The 19,251-nt window shown below is 51.2% G+C and overlaps 1 protein-coding gene and 1 pseudogene across 1 annotated transcript; one reads left to right on the top strand and one right to left on the bottom strand.

Moving 5' to 3' along the window:
- The first annotated feature begins 920 nt into the window (after positions 1–920).
- LOC139684078 (olfactory receptor 14A16-like) lies at positions 921–1,688 on the top strand. The gene has a single exon (XM_071579679.1). It carries the CDS (start codon positions 921–923, stop codon positions 1,686–1,688), a length of 768 nt encoding a protein of 255 aa, XP_071435780.1.
- A 7,226-nt stretch (positions 1,689–8,914) lies between these two features.
- LOC139684077 (olfactory receptor 14C36-like) lies at positions 8,915–9,702 on the bottom strand (annotated as a pseudogene).
- Between the last annotated feature and the right edge of the window lie 9,549 nt (positions 9,703–19,251).

Here is a 19,251-nt window from a genome sequence, read left to right as displayed (position 1 = left end):
ACTGGTGTTACCTGAATGCCCCATGGAGAAGCACAGAGATGTTACAACTGAGGAAATGCTGTTGGGTTTGTCAAATGAACTCTGTTTGTCTTTGGCAGAAGTCAGTCTTCATCAGAGACCTTCAGAAAGACTGAGACATTTAGTGATCCCTCTGCTCTCAGCATATTCTGGTTTCTTCTCAGGGTACATGAAAAGTGATTGTCCTCTGATCCCCAAAGGTGCAAACACAGGGCCATTTGGAGTGAGCCTGTCCAGCCACTCACCTTGCCCTGAGCCACAGGAATCCCTTTGCCTCCCACACCTCTCAGTGGCTCAGTCCGAGTGCAGCAGAAAGGCTGGGAATTTCTGACCTCAGAGAACCAGGCATGGAATGTGGGTAGGAAAAACAGTCCTTTAAAATTGGAAGTGCAGATGCCAACAAGCCTTTCTGCATTAGGAGTGATTGCATTGAAAAATGCTGACTGTTCAAGCCAGTCCTTCTGCCACATGAACACAAACCCACTGCAGTGGGGCAGAGATGGCTCCTCCAGGCCCAACAGACACAGGCCTGACTGCTCATGGCACACCCAGACAGTGCAAGGGGAGCTCAAATCAGAAACCTGGATGAAGGATTTTCCCAGAGAAGGAACAAGGGTAGATGAGTCAAAGTGAGACAGTCTACGGGAAATAGCACCATTTTAGTTCAAAGCAGCCTGTCCTGACTTGTCCCTGTCTTTTCTACATGAACAGGTCCCCATACCCAGAGGCAGCAAATGTCCAACAGCAGCTCCATCAGCCACTTCCTCCTCCTGCCATTGGCAGACACGCGGCAGCTGCAGCTCCTGTACGTGTGGCTCTTCCTGGGCACCTTCCTGGCTGCCCTCCTGGGCAACGGCCTCATCATCAGCGCCGTAGCCTCTGACCACCACCTGCACACCCCCATGCACTTCTTCCTGCTCAACCTGTCCCTCACAGACCTGGGCTCCATCTGCACCACTGTCCCCAAGGCCATGCACAATTCCCTCTGGAACACCAGGGACATCTCCTACATGGGATGTGCTGCTCAAATTTTTCTGGTTATCTTCTTCTTGGCAACAGAATTCTCTCTCCTCACCATCATGTGCTACGACCGCTACGTTGCCATCTGCAAACCCCTGCACTACGGGACCCTCCTGGGCAGCAGAGCTTGTGCCCACATGGCAGCAGCTGCCTGGGCCAGTGCCTGTCTCTATGCTCTGCTGCACACAGTCAATACATTTTCCCTGCCCCTGTGCCAGGGCAATGCCCTGGGCCAGTTCTTCTGTGAAATCCCCCACATCCTCAAGCTCTCCTGCTCACACTCCTACCTCAGGGAACTTGGTCTCATTGCTGTTAGTTGTTTTCTATTATTGGGATGTTTCATTTTCATTGTTTTCTCCTATGTGCAGATCTTCAGGGCTGTGCTGAGGATCCCCTCTGAGCAGGGACGGCACAAAACCTTTTCCATGTGCCTCCCTCACCTGGCTGTGGTCTCCCTGTTTCTCAGCACTGTCTTCTTGGCCTATTTGAAGCCTCCTTCTATCTTTTCCCCATCCCTGGACCTGGTGGTGTCAGTTCTGTACACAATGGTGTCTCCAACACTCAACCCCCTCATCTACAGCCTGAGGAACCAGGAGCTCAAGGATGCTGTGAGGAAAATGATTGTTGTGAAATTGCTTGCAAAAAGTTAATTTCTGAGCAGTCCAAACTGCTTCAGCTCCATGAGAATCATGCTGATACTTCAGCCTGCAAGGACACACACCTGCTGTTTGTCCGGTAGGCGACGGTCACTCCTTGCAAGTGTTTTCATGAGAACGTCTCAACTGCCTTCCTGATCTCTGGACATGGACCTCAAAACATCGGGAGGAGATAATACAAACACTGGACTTGTGAGAGATGGGCTTTTAACCAATTAGAAGTTCTAGGGTGTTGGGGTGAGACCTTTTCAGCCAATAAGATGCACCTCTAACCCCATATAAACCGTGTGCTGTGTGAAATAAAATGTCTTTACTTTGAATCTCAGAGATTCGTGCTGTGAAGTCCTTTCTCTCTGTGAAAGTTTGTTTACTTTAAAGGATGACTGGATGCTTTTCAGCTGCCAAAACCTCCCTGCTTTGCTCTGTCAATGGCTTATAGTGTATGTCATGAGAGACCAAGTCTGTCCTCATTTATAACTGTTTTTTCCTCTTCTGATGTTACTGTTTTCAATGAAATGTCCTTATTAAATTCATTTTTCTACTTAGACACCCATTTCTGTCACCAAGCCCAGGGACTGCCCTGGGCATCCTACCAGAGGGGCCATTCCCCACCCTGGTTGCCCTTGCCCTGGGCTGGGGCTGCACAGGGGGCTGTGGCACCATCTGATGGGCAGTGGGACACAAAGGGGCCATGGAGCCACTGCCAGGAGGTGACAGCAAGGCCAGGCATAAACAAGGAATTTCTGTCTCCAGTAAAGCTGCACCCTGACCTTTGGGAGTCCTGTCACCCACAGTCATCATTTCCTTCTTGTCCCAGACACCTTTATGGCCCTGACATACTGCACCACTTCTGTATTCTTGCTCCAGTGCTGGAACTCTCCTGCAGTGACACCATGTCACTGCTGCTCTTTGTGTTCCAAGCCTGATTTTCTGATCCAGCCCTCCCCTTCCTGATCACACTGGCAACTTGTGTGTGCTTCAGAGCTGCCATCCTGGGGCAGCTCCTGCCCAGCACAGGCAGCCACAAGGTCTCTCCACCTGCCCCTCTCACCTCAACAGTGTCACTGTTTTCTGCAGCACCCTCAGCCTTGCCCAGCACAGCCCTCCTGAGAGAGTCTGACACAGCCCTTGTTCTACATCATCCTCAGCACCTGCTCACCCCTCTCACCTACAGCCTGATGGCCAGAAACATTCCGGGCAGGGAGGCACCAGGGAAAGTGCTCTGGGCAGCCATGGAGTGCACAGAGGGTGGTGTTCCTGTAGGAAGAAATCCCTGCTGCCTCCCTTATGAATGGCCCCAAGGAGCTGGACAGGCCTGTGTTGTGTTGTGGGCACTAAACTGGAACTGTGGGATATGGAAAAGGCCTTTGGTTTCAGGGATATTGAGGAGGGTGGGCAGTGTCATTGTGAGTCCTCTCTCACACACCTTGGGAAGGCCAGAGCCATCATAGAGATTCCTGGGGACTTGGGAAAAGCAGAGATGGAACCAGTTTGCAAACAGGGCATGGAGGAGGAGGACTGAGAGAGTTCCAGACTGGTCAGGCTCAGCAGAGAAGGGGATATGGCAAGTCCTCTGCAGCCATCTCCAGGTTTTGGAAGGACAAGGAAGGGATGGCAGAACCCATGTGGGATGGAAAAAAGGGGGTGTTGTGTGCCAAGACTTTAGCAAGAGCTTTGACATGGTCTTCTATGGTGTCCTTATGGCCAGATTGGTGAGAGCTGGAGTGAAGAAGTGGAACCTGTGGTGGGTGGGAATTTGGCTGAACAAAGAGTGTCAAATAAAATCAACAGAAAAAATTCCACTTGGCAGAAACATCCTGGTGAGATATCCCAGTGATCAGCCCTTCAATACCACTGTAGAACATCTTTATTATCTCTCTATACAATGGGACTAAATGCTTTTTCAAGTCCTTTGTGGTTGATGCCACCTTTTAGGGAGGCCTTGAGCAACCTGTCTGGGCTTAAAGACAAATATTGTGATGGAAAATCCTATTAAATTAATTCACTCCCCTTTTATTCCCCACCAGTACAGAGAGACAAAACAAGAAGAGGTATTAAGTGAAAAAAGTAGAAGTTTAGTGAGAAGAAATACAGCAGCAAAGACAACAATATCAAGAGTTCAAAGCAACAAGAGAGAGAGAAATCACTTTGTCTCTCCGCCCTCAACTCCCTTTTATGTATAGATGGTTATCAACATGTGCTTCCCATTCCCCTTTTCCCCTGAGGGAACAAGATTAAAAAATAAAACCATGGGAGAGAGGGGGCAAAGCAAAATCTGGAAAGTATCTCATCCAAGACAAGTTCTGCTGCCAAAGCAAACGCTGACTCCAGAGGGGCCCAAGGAGCAGCCACGACTCCGGTCCATGTGGCAGTGGGGGGGAGGCAGCGGGTCTGCTGATCCCTTGGAGTTCTAGGATCACACTGGCCCCTTGGCTCCTGAGGTTCTGAAATGCCTCAGGGTTCCTTTGGTTCCACGAGGACTCACATGTCACAATGGCCCCTTGATTCCATGGGATATCTCACTGTCCCCATACTCCTTTGGTTCAATGAGCCCCTGCAGTGTCACAATGGACCGTTGATGTCATGAGGTTCCACTGTGTCCCAGGGTTCATTTTGTTCCATGAGACTGTGCAGGGGCACAGTGGCCCCTTGAGTCCATAAAGTTCCTCACTGTCAGAATGGCCCCTCGATTCCATGAGGTTACTCCATGTCACAGGGCCCCTTGTGTTCCCTGAGGCCCTGAATGTCCAATGGCCTCTTGGTCCCATGCTTTTCCACAGTGTTCCTGGGTTCCTTTGGTTCCATGAAGTCCTGCACTGTCACAGTGGCCCCTTGTTTCCATGAGGCTCCACAGTGTCCCTATGCCATCTTGAGTTATGAGGCTGAACAGTGTCCCCAGGTTCCTCTGGCTCCATCAGGTCCTGTGGTGTCACAACTGCCCCTTGATCTGAAAAGGCTCCTCAGTGTCCCAGGGTCACTTTATTTCCATGACACTCAGCAGTGACAAAATGACCCCTTGATTCCATGAGGTTCTGAAACATTTCAGGGTTATTTTTGTCCATGAGGCCCCGCATGTCACAATGGCCCCTTGATTCCATGAGCTCCTGCAGTGTCCCAGGGTCCCTTTGGCTTCATAAGGCCCTGCAAGTGTGACAATGGCCCCTTGACTCCATGAGGTTGCAGTGCCATCACAAAGCTGAGACCATCCTGTTGGAAGTTCTGGGGAGATTGGGAGGCACTGGGACAGTTGGGGAAGGAAAGGGGAGCTTGGACAAAAGAGAGGAAACATTTTGATGATTTCCAAACAGGTTCAGGTCATGCTGAGAGTGCTGAAACACTGACTGTGCAAACACCTCTGATAGACCTTTACCCGATTTCCAACCTCAAGCCCCAGCCTAAAAGTGCTGCCTCTCCCAGTGAAAGGATCCACTGCTCTGATGCCAACCTCAACCTGACCTCGAAGGAAAAGCCCAAACACAGAACTCCAGACTCTTATTTAGACTCTAATGCCCCAATCCCAAACCTGCATTCTTAGTATGAAACCCAAGCTTTAATCCTAAACAGGACGAAAAAGCTCCTCCCCTAAACATGACTCCAACCCTGTCAGCACAACACCAAACCTCCCTAAACTTCTACCTAATCCTGACACGAACCTCTATACACCAACCCCTGACAATTAACGACCCCCACACAGCCCTTGGGAGCTGGGCAGGAACCTTGAGGGCCCAGAGCAGGCACAAGGTGTTGGGAGAGGAATGTGAGGTGACCTGGACCTGATCAGCTTGTGGGACACAAGGAGCAGATGGGTGGCAATGCTGTGAGGAGTCAGCTGTGCCTCAGCATCTCCAGGGGGCCTGTGGCTGGGAAGGGGCTGCCAGGTGCCATCTGTCACCTCCCTGCCAGGCAGCAGCAGCCTTGGGCACCCAGAGGCAGCTGAGCCCCCTGTGCACACACACTGAGAGCTGCCCCAGCTGAGAGTCCCTCTCAGGGGCCCTGAGGAGCTCTGGGCTCTGGCAATACAAACCTCATGGAGTTTTGGAAGGGAAAGAGGCCAGTCCTGCCCTGGGGGCACAATGACCCAGAGCTGAGGACAGGGACATGAACAGCTCTGGAGTGACCCTGAGGAGAAGGCCCTGGGCTCTGTGAGGGATGTCCTGAGGCACAGGGGCTCGGGATGAAAGTTAATAAGGACAACAGGATGTGGGGCTGACTTGGGGGCAGTGTGGCCACCCAGACAGGGAAGTTGTCACCCCTCTGGACTCAGCCCTGGGGTAACACTTCTGGACTGGTCTGTCTGTCTATGAGGCTCATCCTTGGGGAGGAATGAAGAAGAACTGGAGTTGGGCCAGAGGAGATCAGGCAGGATGGAGATGTTCTTGGTGGTGGAATGAGAAAGAAAGCCACATAGTCAGATCTGGAATGTTGAGAGTGGAGGTGAGGAAATAGAAATATCCCTCAAAGGGGAGCCTTGTGGTGCAAGAGGTCACGCAGAGAGAGTCTGGACCATGCCATGGCTTTGTGTTCCAGGGAACAGGCAGTGATGGTTGCACAGACATCAGTGAGGGCACAGAAATGCTGCTGGGAGGGCTGGGAGGCAAAGCAGGATGGGTGTGTGCAGCCTGCAAGGCCAGAGGAGCAGCAGGGACAGGGCAGGACAGACTGCAGGAGAGATGGCCAAGGGCTCTGGCAGGGCTGGAAGGCACAAAGGCACCCAGGGCTTTGTCCCCAGCACTCTGACAGGTACCTCTGCCACTGAGGCCAGCATAAGGATCTTTCCTTTGAGGGTCTGCACCTTGTTTCTCCCTAACCCCTCCCTTTGGAGACTGGGAGGGGTTGCAGAAATTTTGACATTTGTCATTTCACACCCTCACCCCCTCCTGCCCCACAAACAGCCCTGAGCCACCAGTGAGGGACAGGACCTGTTGGCCCAGGGCCTGAGACTCAGGCCTTGGCCTTTGTGCTTCCTCAGAGAAACCCAGGGTTTTCTCAGCTTTCCAGGTGCCTGCACAGAGCCTTTGTCTCCCTGCAATCAGGGCCTCCAAGGATCTGCTCTAACGAGTCCCTGGGGAGGCTTTGTCAGTGCCTGCCCTCAGTGGGGCCCATTGATGCTTCAGGAGACTTAGAGTTTGGCTTCTGACTTCTTGAGAACTTCTTCATTGTTTTATCAGTTCCTGAGGACCATGAACTCATCTCCAAATACACAGTAGGGCTCATTAAAGCACAGAAAAATCAATTTCTTTCTCTTCCTTTAATTGACTTCAAGTCTTGAAGACTTGTATTATTTGGAGTTTAGTTAAGAAGGAAAATTTCAATATGGACCTGACAAAAATATTTATTTTTTAATGAATGGGGATGATTTACACAGACACTTCAAATGCAAGAGGGCCAGGGTGAAAAGGAATCAGATACAAAATAGGGCAAAAGAGATTAGCAGCCCTTAACCATTGACCAATTTGACAGTTACCATCTGCTTCAATAGCATTGATTAGCAATTTTAAGAGTGACTCAACTACAGAGTCACAATAACAACATTCACACCACACTCAATTCACACACACTCACAGGCAGAGATGAGTGGACACATCAATATCTGTGTGTGTAAAGGTACCCATCCAAAATTCTCCTTGTTGTCAGTGAAACACTCCCGTCCAATCCCTTTGTGTTTCCCAAGAGACAAGGGTGGCACCTGGAGGAGGGTGTTTGTTGAGAGGGGATAAGAATTGTCCTGGGCATCAGCAATGCTCTAATCCCAAATATTCTGGGGTTCCAGGAACTTAATCAAACATTTTCTGCAGCATCTCTTTACTGGGTAAAAATCTGGCTGGATGATCAAGCCAAGGGAGTGGGGGGGAATCAAGTTACATGGATGGGTGTTCCCAGGGCTCAGTGTTGGGGTCAGCTTAGTTCAATTATTGTTATAAACGACCTTGACAAGGGCATTGAGTGCACCCTTAGTCAGTTTGCAGATCACACCAGGCTGAGGGGGATTGCTGACCTGCTGGAGGGCAGGAAGGCTCTGCAGAGGGCTCTGGACAGGCTGGATCGATGGGCCCAGGCCACCTGGATGTGGTTGAACAAGACCGAGTGCCAGGTCCTGCACTGGGGTCACAAGTACCCCCAGTCCCTGGCAATGCTCTGCAACTGATCCCCACAGCCTGTCCTGTGTCCTCAGTCTCTTCATTTCCAAGAACTTTGTGAGAAAAGGGAGCTCTGTGCTCTGAGCATGGAGGGAGAGCCAAGTGCCACTGAAGTAGGAACCAAAACTCATCAGGTTTGTGTTCTTTGGGAGGTTGGGAACTGGTGATGCTTAGAGGCACAGTCCCTTCATTGCCCAGAGAAAAAATAAACACAGTAACATTTCTAAACATCACAGCTCTTTGTGCAGCTTTCCTCAGCCTCAGCAACCTGGATGACCCACGTCCTTGCTGTGCTGGTCACACAGCCCAGGGTGCTCCTGGCCTCCCTTGCTGCCAGGGCACACGGCTGCCTCCTGCCCAGCTCCTGCCCACCCACAGCTGCCTTACAGGGCTGCTCCCAGCCAGGCAGCTCCCAGCCTGTGCCATGGCCAGGGGAGGCCCCTGCAGGGGCACACACTGCCATTTGTCCTCTGGCATTGCAGGAGGTTCCTGCCAAGATGGGCTCTCCTCCTCCCTCAAGCTTTCCCTGAGCACAGAGGCCTGAGAGACCTTTCCAGTAAAGACTCAGGCAGAGAAGCCATGGAGTCCCTCAGCACCACAGCAGTCTCTGCTGGAATTAAATCCCCCTCCCCATCCCACAGCAGCCCAGCATCTCCCTCCTTCAGCCTTGGTCTCCAGTACAGCCACTGAGGCTCTTTTGGCTCTTGACTTTTCCTGCAGCCACCAACTCCAGGGGAGCTTTGCCTTTCCCACAGTTCCACATGCACAGCTCAGGCCATGCCCAGGAATTCCTTGTCTGTGCCTGGCCTTGCTCCCACCCCCTGGCAGTGACTCTGTGGCCCCTTTGTGCCCCACTGCCCCACAGTTGGTCCCACAGCTCCCTCTGCAGCCCCAGCCCAGGTCAGGAGCATCCAGGATGGGGAACAGCCCCTATGATGGGATGCCCAGAGGAGTTCCTGGGCTGGGTCACAGAAAATGGAGGAGCTAGAATGAAGTTAATAATGAAATATCATTGAAGACCATAATATTAGAAAGGGAAAAAACAATGAAAAATGAGGTTATATTCATCTCTCATGACATAAACTACAGACCATTGACAGAGGAAAGCAAGCAGTCTCTGGTTCCTGAAAAGCATCCAGTCATCTTTTTCTTCACAGCATCCCTGAGTTCTTGGTTCCTCAGGCTGTAGATGAAGGGGTTGAGTGTTGGAGGCAGCACCGAGTACAGAACTGCCAGAACCAGGTCCAGGGATGGGGAGGAGAGAGAAAGGGGCTTTAGGTAGGCACAGAAGACAGTGCTGAGAAACAGGGAGACCACAGCCAGGTGAGGGAGGCACGTGGAAAAGGCTTTGTGCCTTCCCTGCTCAGAGGGGATCCTCAGCACAGCCCTGAAGATCTGCACATAGGAGAAAACAATGAAAATGAAACATCCCACAAACCCCCCCCCACTAACCACAAGAAGCCCAAGTTCTCTCAGGTAGGAGTGTGAGCAGGAGAGCTTGAGGATCTGGGGCACTTCACAGAAGAACTGGCCCAGGGCATTGCCATGGCATAAGGGCAGGGAAAATGTATTGGCTGTGTGCAGGAAACCATAAAAAAACCCATTAGTCCAGGCAGCTGCTGCCATGTGGGCACAAGCTCTGCTGCCCAGGAGGGTCCCGTAGTGCAGGGGTTTGCAGATGGCAACGTAGCGGTCGTAGCACATGATGGTGACTCTACTCCAACTAAGAGGAAAATCAGAAAGACCTGTGCAACACATCCCTTATAGGAGATGGTTCTGATGTTCCAGAGGGAGTTGTGCATGGCCTTGGGGACAGTGGTGCAGATGGAGCCCAGGTCTATGAGGGACAGGTTGAGCAGGAAGAAGTGCATGGGGGTGTGCAGGTGGTGGTCAGAGGCTACGGCGCTGATGATGAGGCCGTTGCCCAGGAGGGCAGCCAGGAAGATGCCCAGGAAGAGCCACAAGTGCAGGAGCTGCAGCTGCCGCGTGTCTGCCAATGGCAGGAGGAGGAAGTGGCTGATGGAGCTGCTGTTGGACATTTGCTGCCTCAGGGTATGGTTATCTGTTGATGGAGAAAAAGGCAGGGACAAGTCAGGACAGGCTGCTTCGAGCTAAACTGGTGCCATTTCCTGTAGACTGTCCCCCTTTGTCTCAACCACCCTTGTTCCTTCTCTGAGGAAAAGCCTCATCTCAGTCCCTGACTTGAGCTCCCTTTTGGCTGTCTGAGTGTGCCAAGAGCAGCCAGGCCTGTGTGTGTGGGCTCTGGAGAAGCCATCCCTGCCCCACTGCGGTGCCTTTGGGGACATGTGGCATATTCTGGATTTGTCAGATGGAATCATTCCTAATGCAGAAAACTTATTAGCATCTACACTCTCAGTTCTAAAGGACAGGGATGGCAGGAAGGGGATTTAGGGAATACTTTTCCTGGCCACTTTCCATGCCTGCTTCTCTGAGGTCAGAAATCCCCAGCATTTCTGCTGCACACAGAATGAGCCACAGCCAGGTCTGGGAGGTAAAGGGATTTCTGTACCTCAGGGCAAGGTAAAGAATTGGACAGTCTTCTTCCCCATTGCCCTGTGTTTGCACCTTTGGGGATCAGATGACAATCACCTCCTCCATGTTACCCTGAGAAGAAACCAGACCCTGCTGAGAGCAGAGGGATCACTAAATGTCTCAGCCTTTCTTAAGGTCTTTGGGGAAGAATCAATTGTGCCAAAGACACAGTTCATTTGACAAACCCAACAGTGTTTCCTCAGTTATAACATCTCTGTGCTTCTCCATGGGGAATTCTGGTAGCACAAATATGCTGTAGGAGAGATTTGCATCCAGGAGGGCAGCTTAGTGCTTGGAAGGACAGGACAAGGAGATCCCTGAGTGCCCTGGGGATGGTGGCTCATTAAGGGAGAGTCAGCTCATTCCCCTTGTCACACACACTGCCCACAGCCCACAGGTTAGAGGAAAGCTTTAACATTGCATTCCTAAGGACACACCTGCATGACAGGAATCACAAGGGCAGTGCCTGACTCAGATGCTGCAAATCCCAGAGCCTCACTGAGAGAACAAGACAAGAACAGTATCAGAGTAGTGGAGAAAGAAGGAAAAATATTGTGGTGCCTTCTCTGAGAGGCCAAGGCAGAGACAGCAGGCACTGAGGACAGTGTTACCCTGACCCAGCTGTGCCACCTCACAGACACCAACAGTGCCCTCCTTCCCACAGCATTTCTCCTTTTAGCTCCCCTTCATTCCCTGATCATATCCCTGCTGCCTGGACATTTTCCTCCTGGCAGGTGCCTTTTCCCTCTCAGCACTCCCAGTCCCATCCCACCCTCTGTGCACTCACCCCAACCCTACAGAAACCTGCCTGTCTGCAGGGCACTGCCTGGGGCATGTTCTCTTTGCAGGTGGGAAAGGGCAGGTCACAACAACCCTGATGGGCCCAGGAAAGGTGATCCTGGTGCTGTCCATAGCTGAGGCACTTCAGGAGGATCCCAGAAGACAGACTGACTCAAAGTTACACATCAGCAGTCTCAGTACATGTTCAGACATTGTGTGGATGGTCCTTGTGTGCCCCTTCCAAGTCAGAAGATTCTGTGATTCTGTGATTACACCTCCTATTCTGCTTCTCTCATCCCCCAACAATCTCACCCTGCTCCAAGGAGAAAATTGAAAACACACTCAGGAAAGCACCTTGTTACAATAATCTCTGATTTACCATCTTCTCAGGAAGTGTCATCCAGAGCCATTCCCAGGTGGATCTGGAGCTGTGAGCAGCCCTGACCCACACAGCACCCTCTCAGCAGCAGGACCCTGCCCTGCTCAGGGCTGCTCCTTCCTCCCACAGCTTCTCCCCAGACCTGTGAGCAGCTCCCCGGGCTGGCTGAGAGCTGCCCCTGGCAGGCAGCAGAGTCCCTGCCCCAGCACAGCACCCTGGGCTGCAGGACCCTGCTCTGCACCACAGCCCTGGGCACCCCTGGCTGCACACCCACCTTCACAGACCTGCAGCACACAATGGGAACAGGGATTGCCTTGCTCTGTCCCTCGGATCGTGCAGGAGGCAAACCCAGCTCTGCTGTGTGGCCACCTCCTCTGCACTGGAGGAACTGGGAGAGTCCTCCAGGAAGGTCCTAAAAGCTGCAGGATGTGCCAGTTTAGGAGATCCTTCCAGGAACTGAAGTTTATCCTCCTTAAAGTTTGACTGTTTCAGAGTGATAATTTCTCCTCTAGTGAGATATAAGCAAGCTCTCCTCTGTCTTCTTCCAAACTGTGCTTAACTTCCCTCTCACTGCTCTCCTGTGCCCTGGGTGTCTGCAGGCAGTGCCCTGAGCCCTGCTGGGCTGTGCACAGGAGCTGCTCCTGGGCAGAGCTGTCTCTCTGCAGCACTGCCCGCTTGCCAGGAGCTCCCTGTGTGCCAGGAGCCCTGCCCAGCTCAGCATCAAAACAACAAACCCTGGTGGGAGTTTGGTCCTGACTCCCTGAACATCAGGCCCTGAGTGGAACTTGAGGAGACCTCACAGGAATTCAAAGTCGTGTTGCAGCTCCAAAGTTTCTTGTAGTTTGAATGGGTCTCACTGAGGGACACAAAGGAGAAAATGTCCCCAGGTTCCAGTTAGAGCAGAAAACTGGAGGTAGTGCTGACAGCTGGGGACAGGCAAAGTAAAGTTGGCTCTGATGCTGAATAAACCTGGATGTGTTTCACTAATCCAGAGGTCTAAGCCTGGACCACGTTAAGGAAATGTCACAGCCATGCCACCCAGTCCCTGGAAAGGGAGATCCTGTCTCTCCCTCTCATTCCTCAGGGCTCTTCCTGGGGCACTGGGATGTGGGGATGTGAAATGCCAAGGGCAGGAGGATGGGGTGGCACCTCCCAGGCTGCTGAACAGGGACAAGGAGGCAATGAGGCCCCAGGGCTGCAAGGCTCACTTGTCTCCTCATGCCATCAGTGGCACACACAGCAGCCATGGCCAAAGGCCTGCACAAGTTGGCTCTGGCAGGGCCTTTCAGCTTCTGCACATCCCTGTCTCCTCTCCAGCCCAGACTGTCCTACAGTGTCCATGCCCTGCCCCTTTCCCTGCAGGCTGTTGTCATCCCCCTGACTGCCCCACCTGGCTGGCACCTTCCTGCACTGACATCTCTCCCTCCTCACTGGCTCTTCTTTGGAATACAAAGCTTTCAACTGATCTAGAGTCCTTGGTGATGTTTTGTGTCAGTGGACTTGTTTTGGGAGTGAAATTCCTTTCTCCATCTGTCCAGTCTGGACCTTCTTGGATGCCCTTGGTGACCTTATTTCTTTTTCTTTCTATTTTGTATTATTAAAATAAAAGCTTCACTATTGCTGAAACCACCATTGTGACACTGCAGAACCTCTTGGAGTCACAGGGTCACTGTGAAATCTCATGGATTTAAGGGGCCATTGTCACAGGACAGGGCCTTGTGGAGCATAAAGGACCAGTGTGACACTGTGGAACCTCATGGGATGAACGGCCCAGTGTGACACTGCAGAGTCTTATTGATCCAAAGGGATCATTGTCACTGTGTGCAACCTCATGGAATCCAAGGGTCATTGTGACACTGCAGGAGGTCGTAGAACCAAAGGAATTCTGGGACATTGTGGAAGCTCATGGAATGAAAGGAGTCTTGGGACACTGTGGAATCTCGTGGTGTCACGGGGGAAATAGAAGTATCAGACAGAGTTTATTAGAGAAGCTGTCTCATTGAGCTGAGAGGTGCAGAAAAGGCCCCCTTGCTTTCCACACTCCTTCTGAGAAAGCAGCCTGAGTGTGACAGGATCCAATCTTAGCCTCAGGTTTACTCTGTGGTTGAAATTTAAGGAATTAAAGAAGTCTCATCAAATCACATTCTCCTGCAGGTTTTAATGATGGCAAATCAGATACACCTGTATCAAAATAACTATTTCTTATGAGAAATGAATAGACAAAACAACAGACAAGTGAACAGATGAAAATTCTTAATCATTTACTTCAATATTTACTACACTGTGGAAAACTAAAACCCTACCAGTAGAGTATTTTATAGCATAAAAAATTGCACTGCTCTGTATCAAAGCAATTATTTTAAAGCAGTTGTAACAAAGCCAGCAAAAAGAAAAAAATCATTAAACAGAAAATGACATTTCTCACCACTCAATTAAAGAAGGGGCATCTCTCTTCTTCCCTTAACCCCTTGACAGTGACCATGAAGAACCCTCCTTCTTCATGGGAGAAGCTCCACACACTTCAAGGCAGTCTGTGGAAGGACGTGCCATATGAGAGTTGGGCTGGGATTTAAAGTTACACAGGGAGGGATTGCAGGTCCTGTATTTCCAGGCCAGTGAGCAGCTTATCTGTCAGCTCCTGTTTCAAAAAGCAGGATGTGTATTTGCAGTTTGGTGAACCAGGCTGGTTTTAGCAGAATTCAACACCAAACCAGCACCTTGGTGCCAGCAGTAACTCAGCACACAGAGCCTGCACTGTTTGCATTCTCTGAGCAGATTCTGGGCCTGATCAGGGTACAACATCCCGTCACTGTCCATAAGGCTCTGCAGAGACACAGTGGCACCTTGATGCCATGAGGTTCCAAAATGTCCTGGGGTTGATCTGGTTCCAGGAGGCCCCACAAAAGAAAAAGGCCTCTTGGTTCAATGAGATTCTGAAAAGTCTCAGTGTTCCCTGTGTTCCCTGAGGCCCTGCAGTGTCATGGTGGCCCCGTATCTCCAAGAGGTTCCACGGTGTCCCTGTGTCCATTTGGTTTGGTGAGGCCTCAAGTGTCACAGTGGCCCATTGACTCCTTGACTTTCAGAAATGGTCCAGATTTCCTTTGGTTCGATGAGAATCTGAAGTGTCACAATGTCCCCTTTGGTTCCATGAGGTTCTGTGGTGTCACAATGTCCCCTTTGGTTCCATGAGGTTCTGTGGTGTCACAATGTCCCTTTGGTTCCATGAGGTTCTGTGTTGTCACAATGTCCCTTTGGTTCCATGAGGTTCTGTAGTGTCACAATGGCCCTTTGGTTCCATGAGGTTCTGTGGTGTCACAATGTCCCTTTGGTTCCATGAGGTTCTGTGGTGTCACAATGGCCCTTTGGTTCCATGAGGTTCCACACTGCACTTGCAGGAACACACATGGGTGGATGTTGCCCCACCTGCAGAGCTGCCTCCAGCTCTGGGGTCCCAGCACAGCAAGGACATGGAGCTGTTGGAGAGAGTCCAGAGGAGACACCAAGATCATCAAAGGGATGGAGCAGCTCTGCCATGAGGAAAGGCTGAGAGAACTGGAATTGTTCAACATGGAGAAGAGAAGGCTTTGGGGTGACCTAATTGTGCCCTTCCAGACCTGAAGGGACCCAACAAGAACGATGGAGAGAGACTATTTACATGGGCCTGGAGTGACAGGACAAGGAGAAATGGCTTCACATTGATAGAGGGGAGGGTTAAATGAGATATTAGGAAGAAATTCCTCATGGTTAGGGTGGTGAGGCCCTGGTACAGGTTGTGCAGAGAAGTTCTGGCTGCCCCATCTCTGGAAGTTCTTCAAGGCCAGGTTGGATGCGAAGCCCAGTCCAGTGGAAGGTGTCCCTGTCCATGGCAGGGGGCTGGAATTAAATACTCTTTAAGGGCCCTTCACACCCCAAAATTCTGTGATTCTGAGACTGGTGGGTGATGTGGTGGTTGGGGCTGTCTGGGTACAGACACCATGAAATAGTGGTGTTTTCCATTGTGGGTGAAGGAAGGAGGGGACAGCAGAACTGACACCTTGGACTGCTGGTGGGCAGACTTCGGCCTGTCTGGGAGAATGTTTGAAGGAGTTCCTTGGGAGTCAGTCCCGAAGGAAAAAACAGTTCTGGCAGGCTGGAGGTGCTTAAAGAAGGAAATCTCAAAGCTCCATGAGCAGGCTGTGCCAAATGGCCCTCAGAAAAGCAGGTGTAGAAAAGACCTACCTGGTTAAACAGAGAACTTAGGCTGTAACTCAAAGGATAAAAGAGAGTGGACCACCTCTGAAAGAAGGGCCAGGAAAGTTGAAAGGGACTACGAGGATATGATGAAGTTATGGAGGGGAAGAACTTGAAAGGCCAAAGACAAGCAGGAACTGAATTTGTTCACTGCACTTAAAACCAACAACTTCAAGGAGTCAATGGGCCACTGTGACACTTGAGGCCTCACCAAACCAAATGGACAGAGGGACACCGTGGAACCTCTTGGAGATACGGGGCCACCATGACACTGCAGGGCCTCAGGGAACACAGGGAACACTGAGACTTTTCAGAATCTCATTGAACCAAGGGGCCTTTGTCTTTTGTGGGGCCTCCTGGAACCAGATCAACCCCAGGACATTTTGGAACCTCATGGCATCAAGGTGCCACTGTGGCTCTGCAGAGCCTTATGGACAGTGACGGGATGTTGTACCCTGATCAGGCCCAGAATCTGCTCAGAGAATGCAAACAGTGCAGGCTCTCTGTGCTGAGTTACTGCTGGCACCAAGGTGCTGGTTTGGTGTTGAATTCTGCTAAAACCAGCCTGGTTCACCAAACTGCAAATACACATCCTGCTTTTTGAAACAGGAGCTGACAGATAAGCTGCTCACTGGCCTGGAAATACAGGACCTGCAATCCCTCACTGTGTAACTTTAAATCCCAGCCCAACTCTCATATGGCACATCCTTCCACAGACTGCCTTGAAGTGTGTGGAGCTTCTCCCATGAAGAAGGAGGGTTCTTCATGGTCACCGCCCAGGGGTTAAGGGAGGGACAGAGATCTGCCCTCTTTATCTGTGTGGTAAATTACAACAATCCCTGCTGAATGATTGTTTCTTTTTGCTGGCTTTGATACAACTGCTTTAAAAGAATTCTTTTGATACAGTGCACTGCACTATTTTATGCTATAATATACTATACTAGGAGGTTTTTAGCCTTTCCACAGTGTAGTAAATAATTCTGATTTAGATCTTTAATCTGTTCACTTATCTGTTTCTTTCTCTGTCCATTTATCATAATAAATAATACATTAGATATAAGTACATCTGATATGCCATCATTAAAACCTGCAGGAGAAAGTGATTCAATCACATCTCTATAATTCCCTAAATTTTAACCCCAAAGTAAACCTGAGGCTAATATTGGACCCTGTCACACTCAGGCTCCTCTCTAAGAAGGGTTTAGAAAGCAATGGGGTCCTTTCTGCACCTCATAGCTCAATGAGGTGCCTTCTCTAATAAACTTTGTCTAAGCCTTCCATATTTGCTGTGACACAATGAGATTCCACAAAGTCTCAAGACACCTTTGGTTCCATGGGCTTGCCCAATGTCACTATGGTCCCCTGATTCCATGAATTTCCACAGTATCTCAGGTTTCTTTTCATTCCATGAGGCCCCACAAAGCCAAAATGGACCCTTCATTCCATGAGGTTCAGCAGTGACACAATGGTGGTTTCAGAGATGGTGGAGCTTTTTTTCCCTTTGCAGTTGGAAATAGAGTAAGAAAGAAAAAAGGTCACCAAGGACAATGGAGGAGGTGCAGACTGGAAACAAGGAGAAAGGAATTTCTTTCCAAGGTCAAGGTGTGGTGAAACACATCCCCCAGAAGGAGCCTGGATCAGCCCAAGGCTTTATGGAAGAGCCAGGGAGGAGGGAGAGATGTCAGTGCAGGAAGGTGCCAGCCAGGTGGGGCAGTCAGGGGGATGACAACAGCCTGCAGGGAAAGGGGCAGGGCATGGACACCATAGGACAGCCTGGGCTGGAGAGGAGACAGGGATGTGCAGAAGCTGAAAGGCCCTGCCAGAGCCAACTTGTGCAGGCCTTTGGCCATGGCTGCTGTGTGTGCCACTGATGGCATGAGAAGACAAGTGACCATTGCAGCCCTGGGGCCTCATTGCCTCCTTGTCCCTGTTCAGCAGCCTGGGAGGTGCCACCCCATCCTCCTGCCCTTGGCATTTCACATCCCCACATCCCAGTGCCCCAAAAAGAGCCCTGAGGAATGAGGCAGGGACAGGATCCTACTTCCCAGGGGCTGGGTGTCAGGGTTCAGTCCTTTAGATTGTGAAACACGTCCAAGTTTCCTCAGTATCAGAGCCATCTTTCTTTTGTCCATACTTGTCATTACTGTGTCAGTTTTCTGCTCTAACTGGAATCTGGGGACACTTTCTCCGTCCTGTTCCTCAGTGGGACCCATTAGGACTACAAGATGGTTCAGTGTTTCAATCTCACTTTGACTTCTTGAGAAGTTGTTTAAACTTACTCATATGGACTGAGTCTAATGTAAACAACATCAGTGCCCCCAGAGGGTCATTAAATGCCCTGGGCTGTTGCTGTGCTGCTGAGCTGGGCCGGGCTCCTGGCACACAGGGAGCTCCTGGCAAGCGGGCAGTGCTGCAGAGAGACAGCTCTGCCCAGGAGCAGCTCCTGTGCACAGCCCAGCAGGGATCTGGGCACTGACAGGGCATCTCAGGGACACGAGTGGGGCACAGACAGAGCTTAAATGTGCTCAGGATTGGCAGGATGACTGAGAGCTCTTGGAGGAGAAATCTTTGCAGTGCTGGATACGGTGAGTCTGTGGGTGCAGGGCAGTGCAGGGGCAGCTCCTGGAGGCATCTCCTAAGGCTGGCACAGCCCCAGCTGCTGGGATGTGTCAGGAGAGGGCTATTGGGGGGCACTTTGGAATAGCTTTGGAGCTGGGGGGTGCAGCCAGGGGTGGCCAGGACTGGTGCAGAGCAGGGTCCTGCAGCCCAGGGCGCTGTGCTGGGGCAGGGACTCTGCTGCCTGCCAGGGTCAGCTCTCAGCTGGCCCAGGGAGCTGCTCACAGGGCTGTGGGAAAGGAGCAATCTCTGGCAGGTGAGGGCAGGTTTCACAGCTGTTCACAGCTGCAGATCACTAAAGGCATTAAAACAGGGAAGTTTAAATGAAACATTGGAAGTCGGGGGCTGCATGTTCTTTATGTCCTTTCTATCTTTTGCTCCAAGGTTTCTGTGTGGGCAGTGGGACACAGAAATTAATTTCTCAGTTCATGAGAAAGCTCTGAATCTTCAATCATTTTACTTTAAGGAAATCTCTCCAACCACCACACTGTGCCTTAAACTCATCATCAGTGTCACTTTTCCAGCCTCCTCGGAGTTGCTCAGACGATCCCATCAGAGCCTGCACAGCCAGAGCTGCCCCTGGGCAGTGCCCTGTGCTGGGAGGGCTCTGCAGGGCAGAGCTGAGCACCCAGGGCTGGGATGGGCTCTGGGAGCACTGCCAGGGCCCAGCCCTGGGCACAGGGAAGCAGCTGCTGGCAGCAAAGGCCTGGGCAGGGAGTGGGGGAAAAGCGCCTTCAAGGCAGCCTTGGGGATGGGGGGTGTGGGGGGGGTGGCATTCATGCAGCTCTGGGGGCACTTCCCTGAGCTCTGCTGGGCACTTTGTGCTGGGCAAGAAAATTGAGAGTTCTTAAAGTGGAAAAGA

The sequence above is a fragment of the Pithys albifrons genome, chromosome 31 (genome assembly GCF_047495875.1).
Source record: "Pithys albifrons albifrons isolate INPA30051 chromosome 31, PitAlb_v1, whole genome shotgun sequence".
Lineage (NCBI taxonomy): Eukaryota > Metazoa > Chordata > Aves > Passeriformes > Thamnophilidae > Pithys > Pithys albifrons.
Note: the sequence above shows the minus strand (reverse complement) of the source record. Positions and strands in the feature narration are given on the sequence as shown.

What these genes read in the sequence shown, in the direction of transcription:
- LOC139684078 (XM_071579679.1), top strand. Translation starts at nt 921, where the DNA reads ATGCACTTCTTCCTGCTCAACCTGTCCCTCACAGACCTGGGCTCCATC.